The sequence below is a fragment of the Gopherus flavomarginatus genome, chromosome 3 (genome assembly GCF_025201925.1).
Source record: "Gopherus flavomarginatus isolate rGopFla2 chromosome 3, rGopFla2.mat.asm, whole genome shotgun sequence".
Lineage (NCBI taxonomy): Eukaryota > Metazoa > Chordata > Testudines > Testudinidae > Gopherus > Gopherus flavomarginatus.
In genome coordinates, this window is record NC_066619.1 from 176,803,109 (window position 1) to 176,828,917 (window position 25,809).

The 25,809-nt window shown below is 40.7% G+C and overlaps 1 protein-coding gene across 20 annotated transcripts in view; it reads left to right on the forward strand.

Moving 5' to 3' along the window:
• The window catches only part of EMCN (endomucin), a 103,941-nt gene that overhangs the window by 65,968 nt on the left and 12,164 nt on the right, over positions 1-25,809 (forward strand). For 4 of the 20 annotated variants that reach the window (XR_007773215.1, XR_007773227.1, XR_007773217.1 and 1 more), the window contains 7 exons: positions 6,658-6,687; positions 10,616-10,669; positions 12,520-12,615; positions 14,462-14,486; positions 15,341-15,402; positions 22,446-22,592; positions 22,708-22,936. Coding sequence is in view for 1 of the 20 variants with exons in the window: in XM_050944474.1 (XP_050800431.1) it covers positions 6,658-6,687; positions 10,616-10,669; positions 12,520-12,615; positions 14,462-14,486; positions 15,341-15,402 (267 nt within the window). In the remaining 19 variants the exon portion in view is untranslated. Of the gene's footprint in view, positions 1-6,657; positions 6,688-10,615; positions 10,670-12,519; positions 12,616-14,461; positions 14,487-15,340; positions 15,403-22,445; positions 22,593-22,707; positions 22,945-25,809 lie in introns of those variants that run through there. The other 16 variants (XR_007773221.1, XR_007773220.1, XR_007773226.1 and 13 more) reach the window with 11 other exon arrangements.

The following is a 25,809-nucleotide window of genomic DNA, read 5'->3' on the forward strand; positions in this document are numbered from 1 at the left end:
GCAAAAGAGAGCAAACTCCACTCTTGCCCCCGCCACTCACGCACACATTTACCTTACTTTAACCCTTCCTCATAATATACATACTAATAGACAAATGGTACATTCTGAGATGCCTCCAGCTGAGCAAATGAGCACATACTGCTAATCATTCTTCTGTTTTTTAAGCAGATGAAGGATATTTATGGGGTGGATTAGAATCCAGTTGAATATGAGCAATACCAGATAGCGTGCCATTTTATTTTTTGATTTAAACAACAAAGGATGCATGAGATGGTTCCTGAAGGACTCATGGACTCTGTAGGTTAAGGCAATATGAGGGTAGATCCACCAAGCAGGGTGTTAGAATTAAGTGATCCCTACTATAGGCTGATTTAAGATATAGTCAAATGAATTGACCCCTTACAACTATGAGTACCTTCATTGTACAGATCAGACCAAATCCCACTCACTTAAATCACAGGAGTAATCTCCCTAAAACCAACAGCATAACTCATGTGAGTGAGGCCACAGGGGTTTGATCCTTCATGTACACAAGCAAGCTACTATATAGAAACTCTTATCAGAGTCTTTATGGTAATGCTACTGCAGTGGCTGCAACTTCTGAGCAACAAGATGCATGTGACGATCAATTGAGGAGATTGGGATATGTCAAATGTAGCAAAGTTTTGTTTTACATAATTATAGATCTAGACATAAAAGTATGGTCAGTCCAATGAGGAATTTATAAGACTCTCTGTTCTACTCTGATTTATATTGCAATAATCCCCTCTGAGAAATCTGTCAGGTTTGTATTTTAAGCATTTGTTTTGCTTGTGTATCAGTTTCATGTGGCTGCCCTCCAAAATTGAAGTAGTAAACTACAGGCTATTGAGGCTATTTAGTTAGAGGACCTTTGAGAATACAATGGAAGGAGGTTAGTTATTGGTCTCTTTCACCATCTGTCAATCTTCTAACTATCTCTGAATTGATTGAGTCAGGTATTTTCAAACCAAACTGTGGTCAGTTGTGCCAAAAAAATTGTTTTGCTCACCACCCAACAAGGATTGAGCGCAGCCAATGTTGTACACTTCACTTTTCAATGATTAATCTGGACGTCTTCCCAGATTATTTATACAGAGCATCTGCCCCTCTAACTTACAGCCCCAAAGGATGAGGTTGACTAGGAACAGACAGAACAACTACAGTATCTTACTCCTGCCTTTCTTCCCATCTCTCTTTCTGTAAAACAGCTGTGCATAACCCCTCCAAACACCTGTCTGTTGGCTGGATATTTAGAGAATACAAACTGAAAACATTTACTGCTTTGGCCACCTTGAACATGTGGGTTTATATACCACTGCTGAGCCACCTCCAGAACAAACAAGCCAGTTGTTTGACTGGAGATGGAAGGAAAAGAGAGAGGGTAGGGATCCCAGATCCCAATTCTTTTTTTTTTTTCCCCTTCTCTTCACTATTCTCTATTTTCTCTTTTCTATTTTGGTAGAATGCAGATCACATCTGGAAAAGATACTTCATAATAATGGTCATGAGTTAGGTGATTTTTGTAATCCCTGGCTAAGGTGGGCTGCTAAAGTGGGTAGTATCCCTTTAAATAGTTTCAGAGTCCTCTAATGCCCTTCACTGTCTGTCTTCAAAGTGACCAGAGAACTGTCAGAACAGCAGTGTGCATTATTCATAGATTCCAAAGCCAGAAGGGACCATTGTGATTATCTAGTCTGACCTCCAACATAGCACAGATCAAAGAACTTCCTCCACAATAATTCCAAGAGTGTGTCTCTTAGAAAAACATCTCGATTTAAAAATTGCCAGTGATGGAGAATCCACCACGACCCTTGATAAGTTGTTCCAATGGTTAATTAAGCTCTTTTTTTTTTTAAATATATCTTCCAGGCTGAATATGTCTACTTTCAACTTCCAGCCATTAGATCAAGTTATACCTTTCTTTGGTAAACTGAAGAGCCCATTGTTAAATATTTGTTTCCCAGGTAAATACTTACCAGACTGTAATCAAGTCACCCCTTAACCATCTCTGTGTTAAGCTAAATAGATAGCGCCTGGTGCCCAGGCAGCATGCAGCAGAGATCTTTGTGATGAATCTCAAGGTTTCAACCCTTCTGCTGAACCCTGTGGGTGTCAATATGAGGCCACGTGATGGGATTTCTATTTTTTTCAATTTGCTTTTTTTAAAACCTATGAAATTACACACAAAAACTGCTTATGTACAAGAAGGCCAAATTAAGGTTGCATTTCCTGACTCCTGTGTGCTTGACTTTGTAACTTTAGTAATGTTCTTTTAAAGTAGGGTTTGGGGACAGGTAATATGTAGGTAGATCTGTGTGTTTATTTTGATCCCATTCTTCCCATATGATTCCTTCATACTACATTTGTGGTGTAGAGACAAACACACAACAGCAGTCATTCTATGTTTAAGTGAGCATATTCTGGCTAGTAATACTAATGTTTATAACCAATAGCACTTATGTAGTGTTTCAGACGTTAGGTATGGTAAGTATGCTTGTATGGTAAGTAATATCTGCATTTTATAGAGGGGCAGTGTAGGACACCAGAGGATGAGTGAACTGTTCAAGATTACACTTGGAGTAATTCTCCATTATGCAGAAGGCCAGCACATGGGCAAAAGTGACCAGGGCCGGCTCCAGGCACCAGCTTATCAAGCAGGTGCTTGAGGTGGCAACTCCAAGGCGGGGCGGCACTTTCAGGTATTTGGCGGCAATTCGGTGGAGGGTCTCTCACTCCCTCTTGGAGCGAAGGACCTCCCACTGAATTGCCGCAGATCATGATCACGATCGCGGGGGGGGGGGGTGTTTTTGTGTTTTGGGGTTTCTTTTTTTGGCTGCTTGGGGCAGCAAAACCCTGGAGCCGGCCCTGAAAGTGTCTTTACACACCTCCAGGATTCTGGTCTGCTCCAGGGGCTGATTTAGCCCTTGGTATCATTTAGAGTAGCCAGAAGGTTGCTCTGAATTATGGCAGCTTTCCCTCAAGCAGCATTTGGGCTGCTTCACCATCCAGAAGAGCTGGAGTGCAGATCACATGCCAGTCTCTCTTGCAGAGTTGTAATCTATCTCTCCTTAAAGGTTCCTCCAGGATAAAATCAGAGAACTGCAGTCCTCACTATCACCCTGCAAAGAAAGAGCCTTAAGAAAATAGACAGGCCTTTCACTAAACACAAAATTGTTTAGTCAGACAAGTGGAGGAAGAGAATTCCAGAGCTGTCAGACAAGTGGAGGAAGAGAATTCCAGAGCTGAGAGAGCACCAGTTAGAGGCTGTTAGCAAAAACATCCTAGCTCCTCTCAACGGCCAGGGTAGCACATGTGGAAAGAGGCAGATTCTAAGGCAGCCAGGCCAAACTCATGTAGGACTTTCATGATCAAAATTAACACCTTGAATTGAACCCAGGTGCAAACTGGAAGCTTCTACAAGCTTTGGAGAACAGCTGCTATCTGGTTGTTAAAACAACGAGGAGTCCTTGTGGCACCTTAGAGACTAACAAATTTATTTGGGCATAAGCTTTCGTAGGCTAAAACCCACTTCGTCAGATGCATGGAGTGAAAAATACGGTAGGCAGTATAAATACACAGCACATGAAAAGATGAGAGTTGCCATACCAAGTGATGGATGGGGAGGAGGGCCGTCAGTGCTAACAAGGCTGATTCAGTTAAGGTGGAAGTGGCCTATTCTTAACAGTTGACAAGAAGGGGTGAACATCAAGAGAGGGAAAATTACTTTTGTAGTGCTATCGAGGCCAATGCAATCAGGGTGGACCTTGCCCATTTCCAACAGCTGACAAGAAGATGTGAGTATCAGCAGAGGAAAAATTACTTTTTGTAGTGACCCATCCACTCCCAGTCTTTATTCAGGCCTAATTTAATAGTGTCCCGTTTGAAAATTAATTCCAGCTCTGCCATTTCTCACTGAAGTCTGTTTTTGAAGTTTTGTTGTTGAAGAATTGCCACTTTTAAGTCTATTATTTAGTGTCCAGGGAGAGTGAAGTGTTCTTCCACTGGTTTTTGAATGTTATGATTCCTGATGTCAGATTTGTGTCCATTTATTCTTTTGCGTAGAGACCGTCCGGTTTGGCCAATGTACCTGACATAGGGGCATTGCTGGCACATGATGACATATATCATATTGGTAGATGTGCAGGTGAACGAGCCTCTGATGGTGTGGCTGATGTGGTTTGGCCCTACAATGGTGTCCCTTTAATAGATATGTAGACAGAATGAGCAACGCAGTTTGATACAGGGACTGGTTCCTGGGTTAGTGTTTCTGTTGTGTGGTGTGTAGTGGCTGGTGAGTATTTGCTTCAGGTTGAGGGGGCTGTCTGTAAGCGAGGACTGGTTGTTGTTTTTCACACCACTAATTTATCAAGCCTTGTGTCCTGCACCATCTGTAGCTTCTGAATATTCATTAAAAGTAGCCCCCTTTCAATAAGTCAGTTTGGAGACCACCAAGACAAGGATGATGACAGTGAGGTGCACACCAGATAGAAATAGTCACAGTCAGCTAGCCCATGCTGGGGAAGCCTCTGTCACACTAAAGGGTCAGCATTCCACTAACAATATATAAAAGGGGAGAGTTTCAAAGAGGAGTTTGGTGCCCAACTCCCATTGACTTTCACAATGCACATGTGAGAGAGTTTAACAGTGTATCATAAAGACCACTCTTGGATATGATGACAATCCATGGCTCCAAATCTGAAATATTCACAAGCCGCCTTAATTTCCAAAGATGTTCTAGTCTAGACATGGCACAGCAGCGTTCTAACAAGAACAGGAATTACTGTACCACACAATTACTGGAGTAAATGTTGCATCTGACAGTAATAGGTTAGTAAGCATTAGGTCCATTTCTTCTTCATTAATGATGCACATTACTCCTGCTGCTCTGCAGACTACTAGCCAAAAATCACTAAGCCAGTTAATGAATATTCATTTTTAAAGGGTTTGTGACACTTGAGGGTCTGAAGTAACTAGTTACCTGTCACAATGAGGCACTGAAGACACTTAAGATGTTTGCCAGTTAAATGCCAGCTATCTACTGAAAGGCACGTACTCAAGTTGTAGTCTCAGAACTTTTTCGGAATATATTAGTTGCAGCAAACAGGCCCTTGGCTACAACCAAACGGCACATAGCACCAGTGGCTTTACGCTTCTCTGATCCTGCTGATGCTGTGCAAGGTCACTTCCACCCCCACCCAGTCGCATAAGTGTAGGAGATCTGTTATTATCACACCAGCTAGGAGTCAGTTGGCAGTTATGGAGAGAATGGGGCAAGGAGGAACAAGGGTTACAGCAATATGGTCACATGAGATGATCAGAGGTGGACAGGAGCTCTTACATCACTGAGAACACGATTAAACTCTTACTACTCTTGCTCTTAGGCTAAGATTAAGCAATTAGAACTATGTTTTCTTTTTTTTAAAAAAAGAAACTTCATTGTACACAGTGCCTAATATTATCTTCTAAAAACAAGTTGGAGGGCTAAATCTTCTGAGGAGCAGAGCAGACTGAAAGCCCTCAGCAGCTCCATACCGTGCAGGAGAGATCTCTGTTTGTTCATAACATGGCTAGAAAGCAGAGTCGCTGGGTCCAGGACAGGCAAGTACTGCTGTTTCTAAAAGTTTCACTGCGCAGATTGTAGGTAGCAGAAACATAGAGGAAGAAGTGGGGGCAAAAGTGAAGATAGGGGCTATTTGTTTTCTATTTAGATACTGTTCTTTTTCAAATGTACATGCTTTTATTTTTTGCTTCCCCCTTTTTTGCTACCGCTCCAGTGTATTCTGTTGCAATACAGACTTAACCTAAAAGACAGGTTGTAACAGGGTAATTCTACCCTCAATGTATTCTGAATAACTTTGCGCTAGGGATCTAAGCTCTCTTAAAACAAAAGGTTGAAATTCACAACCTGTACATGGGTGAACCCAAAGCCTATGTACTAAAATCCTCAAAATAGGCCTGGTGCTGGCTCTCTGCACAGGGTGAATTTCATCCTTAGAGTAATCATACCTACCCCCTTGTATCGTCGGGGACGCACACGTATTCTTTGTAGAATCCATTGGTCTGACCAGAGCTTCTTTTGCTGAGCCTGGAAAGAGAGAAGCTATCATGTTGAACAGAATCGAAGAGAGTCACAAAGTAGCCAGAGCCTTACATCTCAGCACTGCTTTGTGTTACTACAGTGATGCATGGTGACATGCACCCATGATGCTTCAAAAATAGCAATGCAATACTGGGAAAGCCTACTCCAGTTACTCTGTAGCTCACTCCCATGCAATTCACTGAATAAGTGGCTATCTAGCGCCTCATGAATAAGTCCTACTGATTTAATATCTTTCCAGTTGTAGCTTTCTAAGCATCATGCAAAAAAGCTTTGCCACCCTTAGTGAAAAATGTTCACTGCAGCTGGGATGGACATTCAATTTAAAGCCTGTTCCTCCATCATATAACAAAGAGATTTTAAGGGCAAAACTTTTTCAAACAAAGTAAGTTTCAAATTCTTTAAAGCAACACCAGCTTTTGGAGTTTAATAGTTTCTAAGGCATGCAAGCAGTTTCCTCCAAGTATCCGCACAGCACGGTGCCACTAATCTTAAAGCAACTGCTAACCATAGTGTTCTTTTTGTCTTTTTTTTTGTAGGCTCACACTGGAAATCACCATTAACACCAAGTAAGAGTGAGAAAAGAACCTAGTCCTTACACGTTCATTAAAGGGAATTGAATGCAGGGAGGGGAGAACAGAATGAAAGAGGAATCATACATATAAAGGACACCAGGAAGCTCCAGGGAGAGAGAATGAGTTCAAAGTATAGCACTAAAATGGAGAGGAGACATATATTTGTTGCTGTAAGAAATAGTTTCTCCTGATAATTCAACTGAACATAATATTGCAGCAGGAGACACTGAAAACATACAGGGTACAGGCACAAAATTAAAGCTCTCTAAAAAGGCTAAAGAGAGATTAGGTTGCAGTGGTAAATTAATACAAGAATAAAATATTTGCCAAGATATTCTAAGATGCTTATTATAGTCACTGTTAATTCTTGTATCACTTTTCTTTTAATTAGCAAGTACTGGCAGATCTCAGGGGGCAACGGTTTTCTGTGCCAGCGCTCAGCTGGTATTGTCCTTTCGACCGCTCTTTGGAGTTATCAAAGAGCAGGCTCTTCTGTATGCTGTTCTTTTGTGTCTTCCAGCTCTTTCTAGAACTTCCCCTCCTGCAACCAGGAGGACTAACCCTCTCCCCATACTCCAAGACTTGCACAGATCATTTTGTGTTTGTTAAACATCTTCCAAATTCACATTCAGACGGGGAGTATAGGTGGGTGGGCCTGGTATAGGGGAGAATTTTAGCTAATAAAACTGATAATTGAGTACAAGTTTGTATACCTTTACCCATTTTAGCCTCTTAATAGAGATCCCTTTTAACTGTTGCAGTTCTCATTGAGAGTTTCATATATATATAATGCCATGTGATTTATCCTACTGGTCCTGTAAATGGTTTATTCTTCAGTCAGTCACATAAGTGCGTGTTACTATGCATCATTTAATGAAGTGAGCTAGAAGAAAACACAAAAATGAATGAAAATCCTTAGCTTCACACCTGAGAACACGCATGCCGAGTTCTGGGACCACGTTTATTGTGACAAGCCTTTCTGTTTAATTTGTTTCTGTTACTGGATTTAAAAAGTATCCATGATAAGTTGAATTTGTGCTTTCTGTTTGCTTGCCTAATTCGTGCTGTAGCAAGTACAGGAAATGTAATGAATGTTTTGATAATATTCCTCTGAGAAATCTGAAGAGATAGCACTGAATTCTGAAAGTTATTAGTATTATCTCAGGCTCTTTATGATGGCTTATGAATTCCATTCCTGCATTTTCATTTTCAAGCAGACAGACACCCCAGAAGAGGTAACTTGTACTTTGCAGAGATAAGGACCTTGGATGATGATTAGCTATATTATATTATAGCACTTAAATCACGGCCCCATTGTGCTGAGCACTGTACCAGTACATAGTAAGCAATAATCCTTGCCACAAAGATCTTAAAATCCTAGACAAGGCAGAAATAGGATAGGAAGGAAAACAGTGAGATTAAGTGACTTTCCCAAGGTCACACAGCCAATCAGTAGCAGATCCTGAAATAAAATCCAGATCTCATGACTCCCAGTGTAGCTGCCAACCAGACATGTTGCATGATAAACATTCCTGTGAATACCTGTTGTTTCAAGTTATCTGAAAAATGCAACAAACCTGTAATATCCAGCAAGCCTGTAGAGAAGCAATCCAGTCCCTTCTCCTCCTCTTCAGCTGTAGGCAAGGTACTATTTTATAGTTGAACACACGGTTATGGCAACCTAAGAAGAATAGATTGAAAACTGAAGCTTCCCTCAAGACTGGCCTTGAGTTTGAAATTAATACAGTAAGGGACAGCCCATGCTTTAAGGCAGGGGTAGGCAACCTATGGCACGCGTGCCATAGGTTGCCTATCACTGCCTTAACTGCTTGGGTCCTGGCCACTGGTCCATGGGGCTCTGCAGTTTAATTTTGTTTTAAATCAAGCTTCTTAAACATTTTTAAAACCTTATTTACTTTACATATAACAATAGTTTAGTTATATATTATAGAGTTATAGAAAGAGACCTTCTAAAAACTTCAAAATATATTACTGGCACGCAAAACCTTAAATTAGAGTGAATAAATTAAGACTCAGCACACCACGTCTGAAAGGTTGCTGACCCCTGCTCTAAGGCTTAGCTGGGTTTCACGCTCAGTTTGTTATTACAATTATTTGCTATCCCTACATGTTTACAGTACCAATATAAGAAAATGATAGTCTAGAGTTTAAGGCACTGGACTGGGCCTCAGGAGCTTTGAGTTCAATTTCTGGCTCTACCACGGATTTCCTCCAACCTTGGGAAAGTGACTTAATCTCTGTGTGTGCCTCAATTTCCATCTGTAAAATGGGGCTTTCCTTTTTCTCACTCTATTTAGATTATAAGCACTTTGAGATGGCTACTCGTGTGTGTGTGTCTGTGTGTTGTGCGTGCGCAGTCTGTGGTACAGCGGGACTCCATCTTGAATGGAGCCTCTAGGGGCTACCATAACATACATAAAAAAGTAATAACTATACTATGTATTATACATAACACTACTATATACTCTGCCTGTGACACATAATAGGCTAGTCTCCTGTGAGCTGTGTAATACCTTGGTTTACTTTTGGTTGTTCGGTTTAGTGTGAGGGTGATGTTGGTGGCCTGTGATATACAAATGAGTCGATCTATTGGTCCTTTCTGGCCTTCAGCTCTATGACTCTATGTGCTATTAGCTCTCTTGAATCCACTTTTCTCTTTTTTTTACTCCATTATAGAAGAGCTATTTCTTATATTGTATCTGTATGTAAATACTATGCCTTACTATGGGCAGGTGGGGCAATTTGCCCCAGGCCGCAGGCCCCACAGGGACCCCCATGAGAATATAGTATTCTACAGTATTGCAACTTTTTTTTTTATCAAAGGGGCCCCCGAAATTGCTTTGCCCCTGAATCCTCTGGGCGGTCCTGCTATTGTTTTATTATTGTTAGGCATCTAACACTTTTTTTAGACAGGCCATTTGCTCAGTTTTTATGCTCAGTTGCAGTAATTGGACACGCAGTTCTAGGTGCACAATACCACGGCTTGTGTGACTCAGACCTCCTTTTTTAAACAATGTAGTCGTGTGTGCAGTGAAATGTAAGCACGGAAGCACAAGTGTTTGCTTTTTCTTTCAAATTCAGTGATTTTGTTTTTCTTTAACCTTTCTGCAGTGAGGTAATAAACTACTTTGGTAATTGATAGCTGACTCCAATTCAGATTAGTGCCCAAAGGTAGAAAACAGTGCTTAGAAAACAGATCCTGGAAAATCCCTAGAGAACTCCTAGTGCTGATTAAACTAACCAACCATTTCTGTCTATAAACACAGCAGAGAGAGCATTCATCTCCCACGAAAACGCTTGACTCTCAAGAAAGTGGTTTAAAGTTCTGAAGTTTCAGCCTGTTGTGTTCTTTCATTTATTGTTGGTTTCTGCCTGTGGATTCTTTTAGTCTGACTTATCGTCGTTGCTCTTTTCGATGCACATCTAATCTTCACCCACAATTTTATTTATTTTATTTATTTATTTTTTTTGCATGGCAGGAAATATGTGTACTGAAACACTGAACAGTACTGGAACTTCCTAACATTGAAAACAGTATGGCATGCACACTCAGAGTGTGTGTGTGTGTGTGAGAGAGAGAGAGAGAGAGAGAGAGCACGCAGATGGTCCCAGGGCTGGATGCTATGCTACATTCACAGTGCACATTCCTGATGAGTATTTTCTCCTAGCCCACAGCAGATTCCCCTCAGCTAGACTCCTCCCCATTGCAGAGCCCAAGTCACCAAAGCAATTTGTCAGCCCAAATGATACCTTCTCTATAGAATACATATGTCAGTGGTGGGGCGGGAGGGAAGGAGCTGTGCTCCTGTTCCAGGACTGGTTGCATAAAATTAAAGAGGGGGTGCTATTATAAAACAAGGTCTGAATTAACCTGAGAGATAATTAGTTTCTTTGCCAATAGGTCCTGGCAGTCCTGGTAGCAATGACAAACAAGCGGATAATGACCAATATTCCAGTGAGTACATATGTTTCTTCATTCTCTGTCTTTAGAATTTGCTGGTAGAAACTGTTTGGTTTTAGGTGAGTGAACAGCAATGAAATAAGAAGCCTTATCTCAGTCCTTCCTGGATTATGGGCCCCATTACGAAACCGATTGAACTGTCTCTGTTATAAGGCTTTACTCATAGAGAAGCAAGGCTTAATGGGCACTGAGCTAACACTACTCTCAACTCAGAGCTGCGCAATTATTCCCATGAACTGAAGGCAATGGGACATGAGTGAAAAAGTGACCTGGGGAATTGCAGGACTAAATTGCTTGCCTTTCACATGCCTTTAATTTGGCACTGAGAGAGCCAGTCAAGGCACAGGGTAAATGTGTGCAGTCCTAGGTTGCATTCTCCAAACTTCTTCAAGCAGTTGGTCTGAGGGTGCTACTCCCTTTCTTGTATATGTTAAAACACATGTACATCTTGTGAGGAAGTGTTATTGCAGGTCTGCTTTCTATTACTCTTCTTAATAGTTGCTCAGCTATATGCATATTCAGTTTTCTCTAAGATCTAAACTTAGCTCCAGTGCAGATGTAGCTATATTTTAAATCACCTCAAGAAACTTTTTGGAAAGGATCAACTCCATCCTTGGTGGAGCTATGAAGATTCTACTTCCCCATTTTATCCCCCTACCATGGAGGTCCTTCTAAGTGGCCACCATCTTTTTTTATCTAGATCAGCTCTTCCTTTGGATCCAGGTAGTATCACTGCTAGTGCTTCGCCTGTCAGAAAGACTGCTATTGAATAATGCAATGTATCCCCCTACTGCTCTTCCCCAGAGTCTGAATCTATTGCTTCTTCATCACTCTTAGACTGGAGAGAGCTGGCGGTGGTCTGGGAAATAAAGCTAAGTTTCCCAGAATCCAGACAATACCACTGTTTAAACAGTGAGAGAAGGTTGCTGTTGAATTGATGCAGTGCTCTATCAGCTTGGGGAGTGCTAGTGTATGTCTGAGAATCTCCCACGTTGCAGGGCAGAGAACCCTCCTTTAGGCCACCAGGCTAGCCTGTTAAACTTGAATGTGAAGGATGGAGCCATGAAAAATTATAATTAGAGAGAAACAGGGCCATTTTCCAGCAATTGTCTCTTATTACATAAATCTTTCCTTGTACACATTCTTACTGCTTGGCTGGGAAATACCTGTCAGGAAACAACAGATGGTGGGAAATAATAAAAGGAGACAACCTGCCTCATTTTTAAAAGAAATCTTTCTTTTTGTATCTCTGGTCATAGGTATTGTGCAGAATATTACTAAACTGTGTAACTCCTACATGTCTTTCTGTGATTACCATATTAAAGAAGAAATAATCACTTTAGTCACTGAATTTCAAATCTGCCTTGGTTTGCAGTACATGATTTTTTTTTTAATTGTTCCTGGAACATGGGTGCTGAAAATGTATATTGGGGCTATTAACTCTCAAGGTGAACATTTTGTATTTTTATCATGATTAGAGTATTCCCACATAGCAAGAAATTATAACCTTAATGGCCTAAAGACATGTGCATGTGAATACACTCTGTACTGTTAGGAGTCTGATATTTAAGACAGAGACTCCAAAATGATCAGGGATGGGGGAGAAAGCCACTAAATCTTTCTTTGTTGCCTAAAGGCCTGGTTTTCAAAAAGGCTGCAAGGCTGACACCTAGTGAATGCATGAGGAGTAACAAATGTAACAAGATTCAAGAGAAATTAATAGCTTCAGCTGTACTGATGGAGGAGGGGCTAAGAGAAGAAATTAATTTGTTTGATGTTTATATATGTTTAAAGTTATGCCAGTGGAATGTGGTTGGTAAAATAATTTTCTCCACTTTTTGCAGATATTATTTTGCCAGTTGTGATTGCCTTGATAGTAATAACCCTTTCTGTGTTCATTCTGGTGGCTTTGTACAGAATGTGCCAGAGGAAAACCACAGGTATTTGTTGAACATTTTTCTGCAGCCAGGAACTCTTCGATATATTACTCCTTATTAAATGAACACTGCAAATGTTTGTATTAAAATCTGACCTAGCATACAAATTTTATTGTATTCGGAGAGATAACCATGCTGATTTGAAAATATTTAGTCAAAAAAGGAATTAACACTTCTTTATTAAGATCACTATGGGGTATATGTACAGGAGGAAACAACACCTGTTGTAGAACACACAAATCCAATATGTTTAATGCTCTCTCTTCTTTAGCAGTTACCTAACAGCCAGCTCTGGTGACGCTGTCAATGACTCTAGTCTGCAGAGAGAAATTGCTTGGAAAAGCAAGGGGCAAAATAAGTTGCATTTGTTGTTAAAATCAGCTGTGTTCATTTTAGCTCTGTTCAAAGCACAAGGGAAAAAATCGATTTTTCCTTTTTTTGGAGAGATCCCATGTTTATATTTTCCCTTGTCCACCATAAATCCCAGGGAAAACAGTATTTTCATCAATAAGCAGTGATTTGGACAGAGCAGTCTGCCACCATTTCCAGTATTACCCATAAAATATTGAGGCTCACAGGGAGAAATAACTTTACTACATTAATTTTGCCAAACATATTGGGGAATGAGCTTAGTGGGCCAGAGGCAAATGCAGTGTGTTATTAAGTAGGAGAGACAAATTTGAATCCATAATGTGGTCTCTCTGCTTTCAAGCTGGCAAGAGCTGGGAGCTCTGTGCAGGGATTTAGCTGTGAAATTCCTGGGGGCTGGAAATGTGGAGTTATAATAAGGCCTTGAAGCTACAGGCCAAGGTAAATAGCATGTTGTAATAAATTTTGAAAATGACAATGCAGACCGCAAAAACATAGAAGGGAAATGATTCCTTGCCTGGAAAATTACTGAATCTTCATTGCCAAGGAGTGAAGATTTTAGGTGGAGAGAATTTCTCTGACTTTCCCCCTGCAAATACAAACTCAATCGAAGCAAATTCATTTTAAAACTGTAATGAATATTTGTGGACATCTTTTGAAGTATTTGCCTACCTCTAGGCTCACTAAACGTCCACACTCTTAAAACCAGTGCTGTAGAAATATATCTAATCTAATCCTCCTCACCCACCCACCCACCCACAGGACAAGAATAAAGAATGTGGAATACATAGCATGCATAATTCATTGTTTCCGTGTCCACTTCTTGTCTAGAAGGCTAGAGACTGCAACATGGTAACTTTGGAATGTTACAGATATGAAAAGAAAGGGAAAACTTTTGTGTCTCAAATCACACCATGATGATACTGTCCATCACATTGTACTCTGATGTTCTATGTCGATCCAACGCCATGAAATTAGGATCAATGTGAAAATACTGATACATGAGAAGCCCCAAACAATAAGTTCAGGCCTCTAACTGTCCTTGGTGTGTGGGGACAGTGGGAGTTCCAAATATTGCATGGCTGCAAAATTAAGCTTGCAAGACCTGGAACAAACCCATGAAAACTGAGATTATTCTTTGATGGGCAGTGATTGTAACTTGGACAATCGATACAGGAAAAACCATACCGCATTTCCCTTTAGCTTCATGGTCTTGTTGTGTGATCTTTTGTGAGTCATTTAATCCTTGTTCCTGAGTTTCTGTAAAAATTATGATAATTATACTTAGCCACCTTTACAAATTATGGTGACCCTGCATGATAAGTGCAAGTTGTTATTCCTGTTTGTTTATTATTTTATTAATATTTGATGCAGAGCTACAAAATCTCAAAATAGGGTTATGCTAGTCATGGCTGTGTTTCAGCTTGTTATTTAGCCCACATCTAGGCAATCAGAATAACACATTTGTTTCTTCTTCCAGAGGGACAAGAGACTGGAACTGAACAGTAAGTTAAACTATGTCACTGCAGTCCTTTAAGCCTAGTCACGTGGCTCTTGTGAAGGCAGCAATTTCTGAATGTTCTTAATTTTCTCCATTGAAATATAATAAACTGTTAACACCCATAAAAATACCCAAAAGGGGGAAACACCATTTTGAGAGTGTGTATTTCAGGGCACAGTTGTGCCTCTTTGCTTTTTTCTGTCCATTTCCTCTTTGTCTCCTTTTCTTTCCCATCTCCCTTCTTTTTTCTCTTGTTTCTCTTTCATTTTTTTTCTTTTGCTCTCCTCCCCATTCCCTATCTCACTAATTCACTTCCATTCAATTAGACTGCATTGGCACGATGAGCTGTACATGTGTTGCCACAGAGTAAAATTGAGACAGATCCATCAGGGTACATGCTTCTTGGGATGGCTGGAGGGTCCACTGCTGACTCAGTGGGACCGAGACATGTATCCATGAAGCTGAACTGTGTTTTGAGTGAAGAAACACAAAGCTTGGCTGGTGAGCTGCTTCTTGAACCTGTAGCCCTGTATGCCTGAGCTGCTTCTGGGGCCAGGTGTATTAGAGACATTGCAGGAGCAGAAAAGGAAGCTTCTCTCATCCCACAGCAGCTTCTCCCATTAGCCCTCCCCTCTGCACACCCACTTTGAGAAATGTTGGTTTAGGCCCTACAATCAGAGTGATGCAAGAAGATCTCTGTACTCATGCAAAGCCCTACTGAAGTCAGTGGGGATTCCCAACATGACATCCACCAAGATGGATCCTGTTACAGGATCATACCCTTAGTACTTTCTGCACTGACAAATATGCAGAAGTCAGATGCTAATTGTCTGTTCAAATGTCTCCCAACTAAAACAGAGCCACAACAGATAAAGAGGGTGTCAAACTTCTTTCTGTAAAGACAACTTCTTCTGAGACGGGTAAGTGGATGCTTTTCTTTGATCGAAAAGGCTGGGGAGAAGAGGAGTTTGGATGTCAATTGATGTTTACGCTGTCCCCACCCCCTAAAAAAATCACAAAATGATTCCTTAGTAGCAGCCAAATAGTGACTTGAAGTAAATGCAGACTCTGTCTTTAATGACAGTTGGGGAAAAATTGCTCGTCTGAGGAGATTAAAGCTATGTTTATAGCTTAAACCTAGAAACAATCATAATGACATTTAGTATTATGAATTTGCACCATGCTAGGAGCAAGTTCAGTTTTCCCCTGGAATAGCCAATTTCCCTGAGTAGAACTCCAAATGACCCAGTGGTGTGGACAGAAGCTACTTTCACGTTGTCAGGATGCCACGTATGGAATAAGGACCTAAAATGCAAGTACTCAAGGACAACGGTTGCAGAGCAGTGGTCCCACTCAATAAACAGTGGTCTGCAATATTTGCAGCCTAAGCATTGCAGCATTGAGAAGGTGACTTCACTGATTCTCATTGTCCCAGCTGAGAGAAATGCCAAAGAGACGTAAAAGATCTGTTCTAAAGCCCACTGAAGTCAATGGGAGTCTCTTTAATAGGCTTTGGATCAGACCCAAACATTATAGTGAAAATAATTTTTTTTCAAAATTTGTTCAAATTTAATTTTTAAAACATGATTTTTTTTAAAGTTTTTGTTGTCCCTTTAAACACCAGTCATTAACAAAAGCCCAAATCAAGGAAATGTAGTAAGTCTGGATAATTGATCCTTGTGACTTCACAAGAACACCTCTTTGTTTTATCTATCTATTTATTTATTTATGTGGGGGACTTGCATTCTTACGTAGAGCAGGGTGAACTATTAACATATTTGATAAATAATCCCCTTTTTCTGTTGGCAAATGATCTGTGAACAGACTTTGTTCATTATTCACAATTCTTCAGCAAATGGTTGCTTGCAAACTGCTTGCTAACATACTTCTAGTATTTGCTGTTTATAATCTACTGTTCAAGTTATGTACAGTCAGCTATGTTTCTACTCTGATTGTATGACTCTCATCCCCACAAAGACCTTGGCTTTTAAGATGACCCAGGAAACGTTTCCAGGAGTGTAATCATGTGTGACCCATTATGCAGATATTTTTGTGAACAAAACTTGGCTGATTATGAGTATTTGCAGAAAGCAAATAAAAGGAGTTGCAAATACTGTCTCCAAAATTCCTACTTTTGGTTTGAATTAATGTGTGCAATTACTTTTTTTGCAGTATTCACCCAGCTCTGCTTCTATCACTCAACAGTCTCTTTTGTTACAAAATACTGCCCTTATTACGGCTTTACGTTACAATTTACTCTGTCACGCGCTAACTAGATGTTGTTTACTGTAAATTATTGACATCATAAAATCTGAAGGAGGAAACAAAGGATATATGTAATGTTTGTGAAATGAATTAAACCTTCCTTGTTTTAAGCATAATAAAATAATATCCCTACAGAACTTGGGGTGGAACTATGAGCTACAAGAAAATATTGTTAAATGCAGAAGGACAGATAGTGATTTAGATCAAGACTCAGACCACGCTAATCTGAATCCCAGTTACTGCACCAAAAAAAGCAAAACTTCTCATGAGAACATCTGTCCTCATGAGATTTGAGATTTCACTCCCTCCCCATCCCAATACAGGACCCTTCCTGACCTACATAGGTCCTTCCCCACCGCAGCTGTAGACACTCGCCACCACAAATCTGCAGGGAAAGAGTTCCTCAAGTTTCCGCCCTTCTTCCTCTTCCTGGAGTCTTTAATGGGTCCTGGCTGGCTGCTTCCCCCCAGTGGCAGTTTCAAGGGGCTGCTACATAGCTGCTGTGCCCTCTCCTCAAAATCCTATGTGATCTTCTGGGGACTGGTAGCCAACCCAAACCACCTCACACATATGGCAGCAAGGAGTGGTACAGTCTGCGGTCTACTGGCTGCACTGCAAATCCCGTCGCTCCCATTGGCCTGTTGCAGTCAAAGAGATCAGGCTGCAAATGCTTTGCCTGGCTGGAGCAGTACCCATTTATCCTAGGCTGGCTGCAGAGCCACACTCCTTCACTCTCTAACTGACCCTGGCCTGCTGTTGCAAGACAAATGGAATCCAGGTTTTAGAAAACACAAAATTGAATTCCAGGGCTTGCTTGGGGGTTTTTTAAAATGTATTATTAGAAACTGAGATCATAGGTGTATTTTAAGTGGATTGGAGTGGGGTGTGTGTGTGTGTGTGTTTGTAAAATTGCAGTATTTCTTTAAAAAGCTGCATAAAGCTTCTGGTAGTTACTAGATTTCTTGGACACCTGCAGGACCTGATTCTTCCCTCTCACCAATTTTAACACTGGAATAACGCCATCGATTTCAGTGGGTTACTCCTGTTTTGAATCAGTTAAATGAGAAGAGAATCAGGTGCCCGTGTTTTACAAGGTGGGGCCTGAGGTCTTTTTAATCAGCTTCTAGATCACAAGTTGGCTATCTGAACTCCTTCTGTGGAGAGAATGCTTAATATTCTCTTTTACCGAGGTATGCTGTATGTTTGCTATATTTGGAAGATATGAATCATAACCACTTAGGGAACATGAATTTCCCCCCTAGTTAATGCTATTCATATTTAATACACCTGACTCTTTTACTGATGAAATTCTACATTTTAATAAATTCTGAAATTAAACACATATCCGCAGGTATAAAGGGCATTTTTCTTCCAAGTTTCCTAAAATGATTTGATTTAATTTAATTAAATTTTTTAAAAAATCTGAAAAAGGGTCCATTCATATTACAAACCTGATGAAAATACTCCTTACTCACAGAAGTCCTAGTCACCTCAAAGTATCTATTAATGTAAGAAAGATTTACTCACTTGAATACAGGTTGCAGATTTGGGCCCAAAGACAATCATTTCATAATAGCACAGATACACAGAAACGTATGGAGTGTCAGACTAAGTTAGTGAGTATACTAAAAACAATTACATTGTGAAAAAGTTATTCTAGAGCAATGTAAACTGTCACAGTGCACCTGCATTCCCCCTCAGTGATCCAACAGCGGCACCCATGTTTATGGTCCCAGCTCCTCAGCCATCAACTCTCTTGGGAAGAGACCCACATCTTTCTCCCTGGTGATGGAGTGTTTTACCAGGCTGCCTAAATGGCCTGCGTCTGCATTTTGCTTTCTCCTCAGAGGCTATAAACAGTGTAATTGTCCACAGTTATAGGTTACCACACAGTTCTTTCTAAGCATGTAAATTCATGTGAGAGCATCACAGAAAAAACATATTAAAACACAAGAAAAGAACTTACACACACGCTAATAGGTTTACCAGAGATCACTCCTCAGCTCCAAAAAGGGCTCTGGCAAGTGATCCGTCTTTTGAATTCCACCAAAGGATTTTCCTATGGTTAAAAGTTCATAACAGCTGCTGGCTCAGAACAATCACCTCCATGAATCTGAGAGTCACCTCTTCATATAGCTTGGGCCTTTGAACTTTCGAGACCAGGGATAGGTAATCAGGAGACAAAGGTGCCCTGCTCAGGGTGTCGTTTCCAAAGACTGACCTTTTGCATAATCGAAGGTGTTACCTTTGCGCACACCTCCCCCTAGAGATTTCCTGGGAAACACACTTAACTTTGTCCCAAAATTCATTCTTGTCTGGCACATTGTTTCAAATAGTCCTTTGAAGCTCATAATCCTTCCCAGTGTTTACATTGGCCATATCTCCCCCCCAAGAGGAATTACATACAAACCCACGTAGCACATCAACTTTGCATTTATAATACAATGGACTCCAAAGCTATTTAAGCTTAATTCAATAAGATCTCCCAAAGGTATTGCAGGAAACTGCCATATCTGTCATATAAACTTTTATATGCATTCCTTTTTTTTAAAACTAGATTCAGGAAAAGCAACTCAATTCAAGACTCAAATAAATTTGTTAGTCTCTAAGGTGCCACAAGCACTCCTGTTCTTTTTTCAATTAAAGAGGAAATCGTAGTGTAGCCAGCTTCATTTTCACAAATAGCATTGAAAGGACTTCACTTTGGCTGCCATTGACTCTATTATTGTTTTTATTGTGGTGCATATGTAATCTGCAAAAAGTTGAGGGTCTTAATCCAGGAAAGCAGCTAATAATGTACATGTGTGAGTAGTTCTATCAAAGTCAATGGAGCTATTCAGTTTGTTAGTTAAACACATGCTTAAATGTTTTCCTGTATCTTAATCATCTCTCAGTGGTTTTAGATGTGTCTTGCCCTCAAAGTGTATATTCAACCAATGGTAATGCTTCTGTTGTTTCACTGATTGGGTATATTGTCACTCAATATTCCATGGAGGCAGTGTGCTTTGGGAAGTTTACATAAATGGCTAATCTTGATCTTGTATTTGAAGTAAGCTTTGTCAATAAGCACAGTTGGTGTTTTTGGATTTATCCACATGAGGAAGGAACAATGACTTTTTAGAAAAGCAAATGAAAGTACCAGGAAACATTTTGCCCTGACATGCAATCCTGGAAACTCACTGTCTTCAATGAGGTTGCATGGATGAGATGTGAGTCAAGGCAGAATTTTGCATCTGGTCTCTGGCAATAGAGAACAAAGGAGACTGGCCTATTTCAGCAGTGCATTTGGATCATACTTTAAAGAAGTAGCGAAGAATTTTAGAACATACAGAGGGATATCTACAAATAATGTTGAAAAAGTGCAGAAAATGTCTTCCAACCAAAGAGCTGGCCCAAATACGTTTGTTCTGCCAATGGGCCTTGTGACATTAGGAAAACTATGTAAAACTAAGTTTAATGTTCTCATCATTTTAGAAACAAATATTCTTCAGCACACACATTTTTCTTATATGTCTATAAGGTTTGGATTTCATGTGAGAGTTTAGTAGTACATGAGAATACCTGAGAAGTGAGAGAGAGCATAAATGCAGCCTGTGGTGAAAATTTGACTTGGACAAGAACTTTGGATACTGTGTATAGTTTGGAAAGCTTTACATGGAGCTTGCACAGATATAACTTTGCCACTCCAGGCTGACTATGTGGCATGTGAAGGGCTCTGCATGCTAGCAACAAGAAGTCATCACATACTGTAGCATGCATCACAACAGTCAGCCAGGAAAACTGTGACTGTATGTGCTTACGTTGGGTTTTCCTGTCTAGGACTGAGCATTCACCACAGAGTTCTATATATGACATTTCAACTTTAGGCATGTTTCCAGACAATGAGTAATAATGCAGGATTTTCTGACAAGTGAGAGACAAGTACAGTCATCACCCAGATACAGTTGTCTAACATCTTAAAAACCCCAGCATGACATCCTAGATACCTCCTTTTGTAGTGGGAGCTGGGTTCTCATCTACTTCATTGTAGACTGTGTATTTATTAACCTCCCTAAAAGGCAATTGAAAGAAGTGGATCACAGATCTGTAGAAAGCCCTGAGGCATAGTATTTGGAGTGAGGATGTCCCATAAATATGAAGTGCACATGGTAGAACTGTACTGATACGTAGATAATGGATCATAAATCATCACTCTGGAACCAAGACTGGAGTAGCTGCACTAGCAGCTGTCTGACTGTAGCAATGGTCTTTGATATTTTTATCACACCAGTATGATATTTAATATAAAGTCTCCTGAGAATGTGACAATGTAAAAGTTATTGCAAAGTTGCCTAGAGAAATCCAGACACCTGAATGTACTCTGATACACCAGGTGTCATTCCTTCCAGGGCCAGCTCCTAGCACCAGTGCAGCACGCAGGTGCTTGGGGCGGCCAATGGGAAGGGGTGGCACATCCAGGTCTTTGGTGGCAATTCGGTACTCACTCCATGCACGGTCCTCTCCTTTTCTCTTGGGCTGCTATACTTTTCCCCAAGAGGATGAATGCAACCAGAGGGAAATGGGACAGAATGGATGTCTGTGAATAGTGATTTCCCCGCAGCTGGTTCTTGTTTCCCCTTCCTGGTAAGTGTTCCATGATTCCTAGGTATTAACCATGTTGAAGGAAAGAGGCATCTCTCTGTTCAAGGTGCTCACGGATAGCACAATACATTTGAACCAATCACGAACCCAGAACACAGAGCCACACTCTCCAGTATTTCCCAGGTCCATTGTATACTTGAGCATCTCCAACCATTGCTTTTGGATATTAATAATACTAATGATCTTAGGTCTTCTAGTATCCAACGGTTGTAATTGAACCTACCAGGTTTCCATGATATTGCCCACAGGTATGTCCCATGCACAGTCATGTGAGCTACATATTCTGAAGATGTGAGATACTTGACAGAATGGATTTTTATTTTTATTTTGGTACTGTGGCCTGTGAATTCTTTGTGCCATTCTCCTGTTTAACATGCTGTTCTCCACCATGACCTCTATGATCCATAACACGCAACTTCCCTCTCTATGATAAGGAATGCTGCATGTGGTGTCTGAAGGAGATGAAGAGACAGTGAGAGACAGAATTTAGTCAGTGAGAGACAGAAAAAAAGAGTCTGTTACTTCACTCAACACGCCACACATTGGAATATGTGTGCATTGTGGCACTTACACCTGAATACTTAGCACAGCTCTCAGAGCAAATGCCTATGCAACTGTGTTTTGGATCCATGGTTTTCCATCATTTCACAATTAGGGCATACCCCCATCTTCACTCCACTGGAGAGTCAATGTTTTGTTTAAGCAATTTGTTCTGTCAGGACACATTTGTGGTTAAATGTGCTCGAGACATGATGCCCTCATGCTGTTGTTGGAACCACGTCAGAGGAAGACAAGGAATTATCCCTCCATCTACAGGCCCAGAGCCTAGGCATCTTCTGTGATAAGCACATGCACATCTGGACGATGGGGCTTAAGGAGGTAAGGCACCTGTTTGTTTTCTGAGGTTTTCAATGTGTTTGACCCAGTGTGGGCTCAATCCTGGGTGCCCTGCTCATGCCAAAGGGAGTTTGGCTATGGGGAATGGTTCCACATTAGACCACATTTTTCAATTTGCACTAGTGGTTTCATTCTCTCTCATTTCCTTCATTTCTTCTAGGATCTACAGGAAGGAATCCAGGGTCACCTGAAAGTATAAACCCCTCTGATGTAGGAAGTGCTTTCTATTCCCTCTTTCTGTTATAAGGAGACTTCCAATGCAGGTCAGCAGGCAGAAGACCACTGGCATACTCAGTGCCTGGAAAGGGTAAAGGCATTCCCATGTACTTAAGGTGGTGACTTTGACTACTTAGTAAATCTTTGCTTCTGTTATTGTGAACTGTGCTTTCAATGCCTTTTTTTGTTTGTCTTTCTCCTTGAAGGTGGATAGTCTTGGAGCTGTTCATGGAAAGTCATCCCCTGGGAGAAATTATACAATCATAGAATATTAGGTTGGAAGAGACCTCAGGAGGTCATGTAGTCCAATCCCCTGCTTAAAGCGGGATCAACCCCAACTAAGTCATCCTTGCCAGGGCTATGTCAAGCCAGGCCTTAAGTACTTCTTTTCTTTCTGTCTGATTTTTACTCTCACCCTCTCTTAGTTTGTCTCTTATTTTATAATGACCTGTCACTGTTGTTTCCTCATAGAAATTGAAGAATAAATTCCCCACATGGCCTTCCAGGTAGCGAATGTCTTTTATTTTTCTGTACAGCACCCACCACACAATTCTGACTGAGACCTCTGAGTGCTGCTATCTAGTCCAATTGCACATTTTTCTGCACATCTCTGTGGTTGTGTTTTTAAATGAGTGTTATTTTGTTGTTTGTTATTTCTGTGTCCTGTATGTGTTTCCACGAGTTTTTAAAGCAAAGTCTACCCCAGCCACTGAGGAGAACTCTGGGAACTGCTAAGGGATCACAGCACTGGGGAATGATATATGCACCTGAATTTTCAGGATACTTGGTTTGCCAGCTGTACCCTGAGACCTCCTTCTCTCAGGGGAATTGCCTCTTTCTGCATCTTTCCCTGGTTGGCTATTGAGCAGTGGATAGCTACTTATCCCTTATCTTTCTAGTCCATTGTGCCCCATAACTGACATTGTTGTCTGGATATTGACTGGACATTGTTGTGAACCTCTGTCCTGCTGGTTGTGAGAAGGAACTATTGGTTGGTTAGGCCTAGTGTGGCCAGGAGATCAGCACTGGGTTGGGTTCAAGTGAGAGCTACCTGTGCCCTGATTTTCCCCCTACTATTACCTGCCTCACACTGTCTCCTATTTCCTAGTATGTTACTGTGAATGTTACTAGCTGAACAGGCCACAATCAACTATGAAGTCATCACTGAATTTATTTTTGCACTCCCTCATTTTGCTGTGGCTGCATTTTCAGTTCAGCACGGTTCTATTTTCAAGCATTATTTACTCTTCCTCCCTTTTTAATTTTAGAATTACAGTGATGAACATACAGCTTCTGGTCTCCACAGATGTCTTTTGCACTTTTATGAAAAATTAGCCTCTATTGTTACATTTTCATCAGACCAGGACACACTTATGCTGCAATTGCTTTATACCAAAATTATTGTTACACATGCTGGGTTTTTTGCTGATAGATGTTGTGGTGGAGTGACACCGAAGCACACTTGGCCTCATTAATAACATCCCATAGAAATCTAACACAAAATACAGATTCTTATTTTTGATGGCCTACATTGCTTACTTGGGCAGCACTCCTATTAAATTCAAAGAGCTCCTTGTGCTTGTCTCTGCAGTATAAAGGCCTCTGGATGACCTGTCCTTAGGACAGCTTCTGTTACTCCGCATGCTTCTCTGGTTATGTCCTGCATGTGTATTGTGCTTGGGATTATCACCGTTCAAGGCAACTGCACATGTATTCCCACTCTGTGGCTCAGAAAGGGCACCCACTCTGGGCTTCCATCTCCTCAGACATTGTCTATCTGGGGTGGAGACACACAGCTCTCTCACTTCTGACAAGGGTATTTCCAGACGGCATGATTCCCTGACTATGCTGTGGAATCCCCAGCAAAAGACAGACTCCCAAAGTAGTCTTCTTGTGCCTTCTCTTCAGAGACTGATAACAGAGTAATTACCAACAGTTATAAATTACCACACAGTTCCTTCTAAGCAAGATATAAAGCATTGCACATAAAACATTAAAAACAATAAAAGAACCTGCATGCAGGCTAATGAGCTTACCAAAGATAACCCCAACACCAGCATGAGCTTTGGCAGGTGAGCAGTGCTTCAAAGCCCACACAGGGTTCATGTTCATAACACCCTTTGCTCAGAACAAGAACCTTCATGCCTCCTGTGAGTCACTCATTTAGCCAGATTTCAGAGTAGTAGCCGTGTTAGTCTGTATCAGCAAAAAGAATGAGGAGTACTTGCGGCACCTTAGAGACTAGCAAATTTATTTGAGCATAAGCTTTGGTGGGTTAAAACCACTTCATCGGATGCATGCAGTGGAAAATACAGTAGAAAGATATATACACACAGAGAATATGAAAAAAATGGGTGTTGCCATACCAACTATAACAAGAGTAATCAATTAAGGTGGGCTATTATCAGCAGGAGAAAAACTTTTGTAGTGATGATCATTTTTTTTTATGTTCTCTGTGTATATATATCTTCCTACTGTATTTTCCACTGCATGCATCCAATGAAGTGGATTTTAGCCCATGAAAACTTATGCTCAAATAAATTTGTTAGTCTCTAAGGTGCCATAAGTACTCCTCGTTCTTTTCATTTAGCAAGTTTGCTTTGAAAAGAGCGCGAATAGCTCATCAGCCTGACAATGGCTTTCTGCTCAAGGAGAAGCATGAAAAAAAATGCAATCCTCTGTGGGTCATTTGCATTCACTTCCCTGCAAGTGCTTCCTAAGAAATGCACATCACATATAGTGTCCCAAAAATTCCTCTGAAGTTCCTAATGCTTCCCAGAGATTGCATTAATCCTGTCTTCCTCCTGAAGAAATTCTGTACAATACCACAATAGTACATGTAAGTTTGCCTTTTTAATACAGTGGACTCCTAAAATACTTAATTCAAAAAGGTTTAACTTGATTTCATAAATTTTGTCCAGGATATTGTCATATCTGTCCCCAGGGTAACAACATTAGCATCCTGAGTCAAATTGGAAACCTAACATCTCTGTTATAAATTTCAAGTACCTGAAAAAATATAGAACAGAGATATGTCTATTTCAGAACCCAAAATTCCCCTGTAGAGCAAAGAGTCACAATACGCTCAACCAATGAGACACAAGTCAGAAGCATAACAGTGTCAGAATAGATGTTCATGAGCTGATCTGTCAGGACACTCTGTGTATGGCAGCAACTTACAAGAACTAATTAACATGTTCATGGGTGTTACGTATGCCATATGTTCCCCACCCAAGTGAAAGTTTCATTCAACAAATAAAAACTGCTTCACTAAATACAATATTTTCCCCTTCATATCATCAATTTAT